General features: G+C 48.0%; 1 protein-coding gene across 1 annotated transcript in view; it reads left to right on the forward strand.

The window, feature by feature from the left end:
- The window catches only part of LOC149970068 (protein diaphanous homolog 3-like), a 359,874-nt gene extending 348,814 nt beyond the window's left edge, over positions 1-11,060 (forward strand). The window contains exon 14 of the mRNA XM_090228749.1: positions 10,301-11,060. Coding sequence (XP_090084875.1) covers positions 10,301-10,731 — 431 coding nt within the window. The 3' untranslated portion in view covers positions 10,732-11,060. The remainder of the gene's footprint in view (positions 1-10,300) is intronic.
- The last annotated feature ends 232 nt before the right edge of the window (positions 11,061-11,292 follow it).

Raw genomic sequence — 11,292 nt, forward strand, 5'->3', positions numbered from 1 at the left:
TCACTATAGAGACAATACACTCCTCTGGTCATCACTATAGAGACAATACACTCCTCTGGTCAACATATCACTATAGAGACAATACACTCCTCTGGTCAACATATCACTATGGAGACAATACACTCCTCTGGTTGGTCAACACATCACTATGGAGACAATACACTCCTCTGGTTGGTCAACATATCACTATAGAGACAATACACTCCTCTGGTCAACATATCACTATAGAGACAATACACTCCTCTGGTCAACACCATAGAGACAATACACTCCTCTGGTCAACACTATAGAGACAATACACTCCTCTGGTCAACATTTCACTATAGAGACAATACACTCCTCTGGTCAACACTATAGAGACAATACACTCCTCTGGTCAACACTATAGAGACAATACACTCCTCTGGTCAACACTATAGAGACAATACACTCCTCTGGTCAACACTATAGAGACAATACACTCCTCTGGTCAACATATCACTATGGAGACAATACACTCCTCTGGTTGGTCAACACATCACTATGGAGACAATACACTCCTCTGGTTGGTCAACATATCACTATAGAGACAATACACTCCTCTGGTCAACATATCACTATAGAGACAATACACTCCTCTGGTCAACACCATAGAGACAATACACTCTTCTGGTCAACACCATAGAGACAATACACTCCTCTGGTCAACATATCACTATAGAGACAATACACTCCTCTGGTCAACACCATAGAGACAATACACTCCTCTGGTCAACACTATAGAGACAATACACTCCTCTGGTCAACACTATAGAGACAATACACTCCTCTGGTCAACACTATAGAGACAATTCACTCCTCTGGTCAACACTATAGAGACAATACACTCCTCTGGTCAACATATCACTATGGAGACAATACACTCCTCTGGTTGGTCAACACATCACTATGGAGACAATACACTCCTCTGGTTGGTCAACATATCACTATAGAGACAATACACTCCTCTGGTCAACATATCACTATAGAGACAATACACTCCTCTGGTCAACATATCACTATAGAGACAATACACTCCTCTGGTCAACATTTCACTATAGAGACAATACACTCCTCTGGTCAACATATCACTATAGAGACAATACACTACTCTGGTCAACATATCACTATAGAGACAATACACTCCTCTGGTCAACATATCACTATAGAGACAATACACTCCTCTGGTCAACATTTCACTATAGAGACAATACACTCCTCTGGTCAACATATCACCGTAGAGACAATACACTCCTCTGGTCAACATATCACCATAGAGACAATACACTCCTCTGGTCAACACTATAGAGACAATACACTCCTCTGGTCAACACTATAGAGACAATACACTCCTCTGGTCAACATATCACTATAGAGACAATACACTCCTCTGGTCAACACTATAGAGACAATACACTCCTCTGGTCAACACTATAGCGACAATACACTCCTCTGGTCAACATATCACTATAGAGACAATACACTCCCCTGGGCAACATTTTACTATAGAGACAATACACTCCTCTGGTCAACACAATAGAGACAATACACTCCTCTGGTCATCACTATAGAGACAATACACTTCCCTGGTCAACATATCACTATGGAGAAAATACACTCCTCTTGTCAACACCATAGAGACAATACACTCCTCTGGTCAACATATCACTATAGAGACAATACACTCCTCTAGTCAACACTATAGAGACAATACACTCCTCTGGTCAACACTATGGAGACAATACACTCCTCTGGTCAACACTATGGAGACAATACACTCCTCTGCCAAACACTATAGAGACAATACACTCCTCTGGTCAACATATCACTATAGAGACAATACACTCCTCTGGTCAACATATCACTATAGAGACAATACACTCCTCTGGTCAACATATCACTATGGAGACAATACACTCCTCTGGTCAACACTATAGAGACAATACACTCCTCTGGTCAACATATCGCTATAGAGACAATACACTCCTCTGGTCAACATTTCACTAAAGAGACAATACACTCCTCTGGTCAACATATCACTATAGAGACAATACACTCTTCTGGTCAACATATCACCATAGAGACAATACACTCCTCTGGTCAACACTATGGAGACAATACACTCCTCTGGTCAACACTATAGAGACAATACACTCCTCTGGTCAACATATCACTATAGAGACAATACACTCCTCTGGTCAACACTATAGAGACAATACACTCCTCTGGTCAACATATCACTATAGAGACAATACACTCCTCTTGTCAACACCATAGAGACAATACACTCCTCTGGTCAACATATCACTATAGAGACAATACACTCCTCTAGTCAACACTATAGAGACAATACACTCCTCTGGTCAACACTATGGAGACAATACACTCCTCTGGTCAACACTATGGAGACAATACACTCCTCTGCCAAACACTATAGAGACAATACACTCCTCTGGTCAACATATCACTATAGAGACAATACACTCCTCTGGTCAACATATCACTATAGAGACAATACACTCCTCTGGTCAACATATCACTATGGAGACAATACACTCCTCTGGTCAACACTATAGAGACAATACACTCCTCTGGTCAACATATCGCTATAGAGACAATACACTCCTCTGGTCAACATTTCACTAAAGAGACAATACACTCCTCTGGTCAACATATCACTATAGAGACAATACACTCTTCTGGTCAACATATCACCATAGAGACAATACACTCCTCTGGTCAACACTATAGAGACAATACACTCCTCTGGTCAACACTATAGAGACAATACACTCCTCTGGTCAACATATCACTATAGAGACAATACACTCCTCTGGTCAACACTATAGAGACAATACACTCCTCTGGTCAACATATCACTATAGAGACAATACACTCCTCTAGTCAACACTATAGAGACAATACACTCCTCTGGTCAACACTATAGCGACAATACACTCCTCTGGTCAACATATCACTATAGAGACAATACACTCCCCTGGTCAACATTTCACTATAGAGACAATACACTCCTCTGGTCAACACTATAGAGACAATACACTCCTCTGGTCAACACTATAGAGACAATACACTCCTCTGGTCAACATATCACTATGGAGACAATACACTCCTCTGGTCATCACTATAGAGACAATACACTTCCCTGGTCAACATATCACTATGGAGACAATACACTCCTCTGGTCAACACCATAGAGACAATACACTCCTCTTGTCAACATATCACTATAGAGACAATACACTCCTCTGGTCAACACTATAGAGACAATACACTCCTCTGGTCAACACTATAGAGACAATACACTCCTCTGGTCAACACTATGGAGACAATACACTCCTCTGGTCAACACCATAGAGACAGTACACTCCTCTAGTCAACATATCACTATAGAGACAATACACTCCTATGGTCAACACTATGGAGACAATACACTCCTCTGGTCAACACTATGGAGACAATACACTCCTCTGGTCAACACTACAGAGACAATACAATTCCTCTGGTCAACATATCACTATAGAGACAATACACTCCTCTGGTCAACACTATGGAGACAATACACTCCTCTGGTCAACACTATAGAGACAATACACTCCTCTGGTCAACACTATAGAGACAATAAACTCCTCTGGTCAACATATCACTATAGAGACAATACACTCCTCTGGTCAACACTATAGAGACAATACACTCCTCTGGTCAACATATCACTATGGAGACAATACACTCCTCTGGTCAACATATCACTATAGAGACAATACACTCCTCTGGTCAACATATCACTATGGAGACAATACACTCCTCTGGTCAACATATCACTATGGAGACAATACACTCCTCTGGTCAACACTATGGAGACAATACACTCCTCTGGTCAACACTATGGAGACAATACACTCCTCATGTCAACATATCACTATGGAGACAATACACTCCTCTGGTCAACATATCACTATGGAGACAATACACTCCTCTGGTCAACATATCACTATGGAGACAATACACTCCTCTGGTCAACACTATAGAGACAATACACTCCTCTGGTCAACACTATAGAGACAATACACTCCTCTGGTCAACACTATAGAGACAATACACTCCTCTGGTCATCACTATAGAGACAATACACTCCTCTGGTCAACATATCACTATAGAGACAATACACTCCTCTGGTCATCACTATAGAGACAATACACTCCTCTGGTCAACACTATAGAGACAATACACTCCTCTGGTCAACACTATAGAGACAATACACTCCTCTGGTCAACACTATAGAGACAATACACTCATCTGGTCATCACTATAGAGACAATACACTCCTCTGGTCAACATATCACTATAGAGACAATACACTCCTCTGGTCATCACTATAGAGACAATACACTCCTCTGGTCAACATATCACTATAGAGACAATACACTCCTCTGGTCAACATTTCACTATAGAGACAATACACTCCTCTGGTCAACACTATAGAGACAATACACTCCTCTAGTCAACATATCACTATGGAGACAATACACTCCTCTAGTCAACATATCACTATGGAGACAATACACTCCTCTGGTCAACACTATAGAGACAATACACTCCTCTGGTCAACACTATAGAGACAATACACTCCTCTGGTCAACATATCACTATAGAGACAATACACTCCTCTGGTCAACATATCACTATAGAGACAATACACTCCTCTGGTCAACATATCACTATAGAGACAATACACTCCTCTGGTCAACACTATAGAGACAATACACTCCTCTGGTCAACACTATAGAGACAATACACTCCTCTGGTCAACACTATAGAGACAATTCACTCCTCTGGTCAACATATCACTATAGAGATGCTATGCTGCCTCTGCTGTCCTGTTGTAACTGTGATGCTGCTGAGGAGATGGGAGGGAACTTAACTCTCCCTACAGTGGACTCTCTAGAGACTGGGATGGAGAGAGGGATATTGAGGGAGAGGGAGGGGGAGAGGGATGTTGAGAGAGGGACGGAGGGAGAGCGGGAGAGAGGGATGGCGGGGGAGAGACTGGGATGGAGGGGGAGAGACTGGGATGGAGGGAGAGAAGGATGGAGAGATGAGAGCGGGATGAAGGGAGAGTTAAAGAGAGGGGGATGGAGGGAGAGTTAAAGAGAGGGGGATGGAGGGAGAGGGGGATGGAGGGAGAGATAAAGAGAGGGGGATGGAGGGAGAGATAAAGAGAGGGGGATGGAGGGAGAGATAAAGAGAGGGGGATGGAGGGAGAGATAAAGAGAGGGGGATGGAGGGAGAGATAAAGAGAGGGGGATGGAGGGAGAGATAAAGAGAGGGGGATGGAGGGAGAGATAAAGAGAGAGGGATGGAGGCAGCGAGGGATGAGGAGCGGAGGGAGAGAGAGAGAGGGATGGAGGGAGGGAGGGATGGAGGCAGAGAGGGATGAGGAGCGGAGGGAGGGAGTGAGAGGGATGGAGTAAGCTGTGTTGATGCGGACGGCCTGTTTACCAGAGTGAAGTTGTCTGTAGGATGAAGGGCGTGATAGAAGGGTGATGAATCCCTCTGTAATGTGATAGGACAGATGAGATGTTATTTTTAGCACAGACGGTCCCAGTAAGAAATGCTTTCATTGGCTGTTGAGTGGGTTGATATTTTAAAATATTCAACTTGTATAAAATATAGAGCAAGACTTGAGGCTGTTTTAGAATTCGTAAGTAAGTCTCTGAGAACTGGATGTTGAGCGCTGTCAGGGAGGGCAGGCTGTCTCCTCAATGCCGAACCCTTATTCCCTACGTAGTGCTTGGGCCCTGTGGGGCCCTGGTCGAAAGTAGCGCCCTACTTAGGGAATAGGGTGCCATTTAGGATCGCCGTCTCCCTCCGTGTGAAATACAAACCCGTTGTGACTGAAGGAAGGTAACAGGCTAGCGCTCGTACTAGACCTGGGTTCAAACACTATTTGAAATCACGTGATGTACTTCAGTCTGGGGTCGATTGAGCTTGCCTGGATAAATGAAACCCATCGAATAGTGTAGAAGGTGAAAACCCCGGCCGTCATGCACTCCAGGCAGGATAAAGCCAACGCTGCAAGCATTTTAAAGTTTTTGTTTGTTGTTTTGTACTATTGTACTAAGTACTATTTGAACCCAGGACTGCGAGCTGTTACCGTACCAACCAGAACACTGTCTGGCCGGGGGGGGGGGATGAAGAGAACTTTAACAGGAAGTTGAAACAGAAGACTAGTTTAATCTCTGTTTAACGTTGAAACAGGAAGTGTGTAATCAGAACATTCCAGAATTCCTTAGCGGTTACTGTGTTGTTGTTGTTGTTGTTGTTGTCACCAAGAGGTTATATTCAACTGATGTTCATAAACGATGTTCGTATCACAGGGTTCCTGTAGATTCTGAGTGTTATACGCTGTTCGTATCACAGGGTTCCTGTAGTTTCTGAGTGTTTACGCAGTTCGTATCACAGGCTCTGAGGACAGACTGTGTGTGAGGACAGCTCTGAGGACAGACTGTGTGTGAGGACAGCTAGGCTCTGAGGACAGACTGTGTGTGAGGACAGCTAGGCTCTGAGGACAGACTGTGTGTGAGGACAGCTCTGAGGACAGACTGTGTGTGAGGACAGCTAGGCTCTGAGGACAGACTGTGTGTGAGGACAGCTCTGAGGACAGACTGTGTGTGAGGACAGCTCTGAGGACAGACTGTGTGTGAGGACAGCTAGGCTCTGAGGACAGACTGTGTGTGAGGACAGCTCTGAGGACAGACTGTGTGTGAGGACAGCTCTGAGGACAGACTGTGTGTGAGGACAGCTAGGCTCTGAGGCCAGACTGTGTGTGAGGACAGCTATGCTCTGAGGCCTCCGAGCCTAGCTTGCCTAGCTGTCAGTCTGTCCTCACACACAGTCTGTCCTCACACACAGTCTGGCCTCAGAGCCTAGCTGTCCTCACACACAGTCTGTCCTCAGAGCTGTCCTCACACACAGTCTGTGCCCTGCTCTCCCTCCCTCCACCTCTCTCTCCCTCTCTCGCCCTGCTCTCCCTCCCCCCACCTCTCTCTCGCCCTGCTCTCCCTCCCTCCACATCTCTCTCTCCCTGCTCTCCCTCCCCCCACCTCTCTCTCTCTCTCTCCCTGCTCTCCCTCCCTCCACATCTCTCTCTCGCCCTGCTCTCCCTCCCTCCACCTCTCTCTCTCTCTCTCCCTGCTCTCCCTCCCTCCACATCTCTCTCTTTCTCGCCCTGCTCTCCCCTCTCCACATCTCTCTCTCTCTCTCTCCCTGCTCTCCCACTCTCCACCTCTTTCTCTCTCACCCCTCTCTCGCCCTGCTCTCCCACTCTCCACATCTCTCTCTCTCCCTGCTCTCCCTCCCTCCACCTCTCTCCCTCTCTCGCCCTGCTCTCCCACTCTCCACATCTCTCTCTCTCTCGCCCTGCTCTCCCTCCCTCCACATCTCTCTCTCTCTCCCTGCTCTCCCTCCCTCCACCTCTCTCTCTCGCCCTGCTCTCCCCCTCTCCACATCTCTCTCTCTCTCCCTGCTCTCCCTCCACCTTTCTCTCTCACCCTGCTATCTATCCCTCTCTCGCCCTGCTATCCCACTCTCCACATCTCTTTCTCTTTCTCCCTGCTCTCCCTCCCTCCACCTCACTCTCTCTCTCTCGCCCTGCTCTCCCACTCTCCACATCTCTCTCTCTCCCTGCTCTCCCTCCCTCCACCTCTCTCCCTCTCTCGCCCTGCTCTCCCTCCCTCCCCCCACCTCTCTCTCTCCCTTTCTCACCCTGCTCTCCCTCCCCCCACCTCTCTCTCTCCCTGCTCTCCCTCCCTCCACCTCTCTCTCTCTCTCTCCCTGCTCTCCCTCCCCCCACCTCTCTCTCTCTCTCCCTGCTCTCCCTCCCCCCACCTCTCTCTCCCTGCTCTCCCTCCCTCCACCTCTCTCTCTCTCTCTCCCTGCTCTCCCTCCCCCCACCTCTCTCTCTCTCTCTCCCTGCTCTCCCTCCCTCCACATCTCTCTCTCACTCTCCCTGCTCTCCCTCCCTCCACATCTCTCTCGCACTCTCCCTGCTCTCCCTCTCTCCACATCTCTTCACTATTCAGACTGTGAAATGTGAAATCACTGTGAAATGGCGGTTAGTCATCCCAGTCAAACTAATATAAACCCTCTGGCCTCAGCTCAGAGCTGTATTGAAGTCTCTGACTGATGTGTCTCATTGGGTTCTGTAGCCCAGGTCCAATCTAAACTACCTCCTCTGTATAGACAGACAACTGCCAGGGTTGACCTCACCTCTCTCCACCTATCAGGAAGCTGCAACAGTGGCAGAACATGTGACCCAGAGAACACTTTCTATTGGTCAACAGCCTAAAATAATCAAACCTGTTCAGTATAAGTAATTGATAGACAAGACGTGTCCTCCTATTGTGGCAAGACTTGTCCTCCTATTGTGACAAGACGTGTCCTCCTTTTGTGACAAGACGTGTCCTTGTATTGAGACAGGACGTGTCCTCTTATTGAGACACCCAGACTCTCTGTCTGTCTCTCTCTCTCTCTCTCTCTCTCTCTCTCTCTCTGCCTCTCTCTCTCTGCCTCTCTCTCTCTCTCTCTCTCTCTCTGCTTCTGCCTCTGCCTCTCAGTATAATTAACTCTGTGTAATAACAGCCTACAGGACCTTGCTGTCTGTCCGTTGTCCCTGGGTTTCTAAGAGGGTTAGGCCAACCAATCACCAGTCAGACAGACCCCCCAGTGCAGAACTCGGGCTGGTTGATTTGAAGCTGCTCCAGAACACAGTGTTCATTCAGACAGGACTGAGACCCTGTTCAGCCCGTTTCCCTAGTAGACGCTGTGAACCCTGGACACACTGCTGCTTCCCCTATGGCACCCTATTCCCTACATAGTGCACTACTTTAGACCAGAGCCCTATGGCATCCTATTCCCTACATAGTGCACTACTTTAGACCCTATTCCCTACATAGTGCACTACTTTAGACCCTATTCCCTATATAGTGCACTACTTTAGACCCTATTCCCTACATAGTGCACTACTTTAGACCCTATTTCCTACATAGTGCACTACTTTTTTACCAGATCCCTATACGTATAAAGGGGATAGGCTGCAGTTTGTCCCCGGAACTCCACTGTGGGTGAGGGGGTAGGAGAGGGGTGAGGGGGTAGGAGAGGGGTGTGGGGGTAGGAGAGGGGTGTGGGGGTAGGAGAGGCGTGTGGGGGTAGGAGAGGGGTGTGGGGGTAGGAGAGGGGCGAGGGGGTAGGAGAGGGGTGAGGGGGTTAGGAGAGGGGTGAGGGGTTAGGAGAGGGGTGAGGAGTTAGGAGAGGGGTGAGGGGGGTAGGAGAGGGGTGAGGGGGTAGGAGAGGGGTGAAGGGGGTAGGAGAAGGGTGTGGGGGTACTAGACCTATCTAATAGGATACTAGATCCCTGTCTGTTTATAAAACCTATCTAATAGGACACTAGACCACTGTCTGTTTATAAGACCTATCTAATTGGACACTAGACCTATCTAATAGGACACTAGACCTATCAAATAGGATACTCAGTCACTGTCTGTTTATAAGACCTATCTAATAGGACACTAGAGCTATCTAATAGGACGTGTCCTAGCTCGTTGGGTCGTCTCCTAGCTCGTCGGGTCGTCTACTAGCTCGTCGGGTCATCTCCTGGCTCGTCGGGTCGTCTCCTAGCTCGTCGGGTCGTCTACTAGCTCGTCGGGTCATCTCCTGGCTCGTCGGGTCGTCTCCTAGCTCGTCGGGTCGTCTCCTAGCTCGTTGGGTCGTCTCCTGGCTCGTTGGGTTGGGTTGTCTCCTGGCTCGTTGGGTCGTCTCCTGGCTCGTTGGGTCGTCTCCTGGCTCGTTGGGTCGTCTCCTAGCTCGTCGGGTCGTCTCCTGGCTCATCGGGTCGACTCCTAGCTTGTCGGGTCGTCTCCTGGCTCGTCGGGTCGTCTCCTGGCTCGTCGGGTCGTCTCCTGGCTCGTCGGGTCGTCTCCTAGTTCGTTGGGTCGTCTCCTAGTTCGTTGGGTCGTCTCCTGGCTCGTTGGGTTGGGTCGTCTCCTGGCTCGTTGGGTTGGGTCACTCAGCCGGCACACTGACTGGTGAATCGTCCACATGAGACATCACTGACATTAATTATCCCCTCTACAATCATAGTGGAAACGTGTGTGTGTGTGTGTGTGTGTGTACAACTCTCATTCTGACTCTCTCACTACCCTTCTTATCCCTCTTTCTCATCTCTCCTCCTCCTCCTCTTCCTCCTCTCTCTCTCTCTTCCCCTCAGAAAACACAAAGACACCTTTACAAAGGTCGCGGTCCCGGCAGAATATCAATGTGAGCACAGCGGCGGTGATGGGGGCGGCGGCGAGAGGACAGAGTGGAGTGGCGTCCACAAAGGAGGCTCATTATGACACAGAGGGACATCCGCCCAACGCTACGGGGTCTGCCACGGCCAGGAGCAGGGGCCCGCTGCGTCGGGAACCAGGAGGACACAAACCCACAACCACCACCGGGATGGACCGAGACACGGGGATAGAGAGAGGGAGGGAGAATGAGAGAGGGATGGGAAGAGGGAGGGAGAAGGAGAGAGGGATGGGAAGAGGGAGGGAGAAGGAGAGAGAGGTTGAGGTAGAGAGAGAGTCTTCATCATGTCCCAGCAACACTAATGGAGACTCTGATGTAGAAGCTCTACTGGCCAGACTGAGGGCCTTGTGAGATCTATTTTCAGACACAGATAACCCCGTCACACCCAAACACCTCCACACCTGGCTGCCCCCCCCCCACCACATTATCTGCAGCAACAGCACAGGACAGCACAAGACAGCACAGGACAGGAAAGGACAGCACAAGACAGCACAGGACAGGACAGGACAGGAAAGGACAGCACAAGACAGGAAAGGACAGGAGGGGACAGCACAAGACAGCACAGGACAGGACAGGAAAGGACAGCACAGGACAGGACTATTATTATATTATTCAAATGATGTAGACCCCCATGAACTTTTATAAAGAAAGTATAACAATAAATATATAATTGAAATGCTGCTTTTTGAGTCAGCTTGTGTGCAGTTGTAGGAAGCTGAAGGAATATCCAGGTCAACAACTCCTTCATCGTGTCCTGCTGCCAAAACGTTTGTTCTTATAGACGGATTGACCAAAGTACTGTTTTCCTTTGTCTAGGATGCATAGTTATTACAATGCACTTGGACACTTTGTAGTATGCAGTGTACACTTTGTAGTATGCAGTGAACACTTTGTAGTATGCAGTGAACACTT

The sequence above is a fragment of the Oncorhynchus mykiss genome, unplaced genomic scaffold, assembly GCF_057628025.1.
Source record: "Oncorhynchus mykiss isolate SJ-2025 unplaced genomic scaffold, ASM5762802v1 scaffold98, whole genome shotgun sequence".
NCBI lineage: Eukaryota > Metazoa > Chordata > Actinopteri > Salmoniformes > Salmonidae > Oncorhynchus > Oncorhynchus mykiss.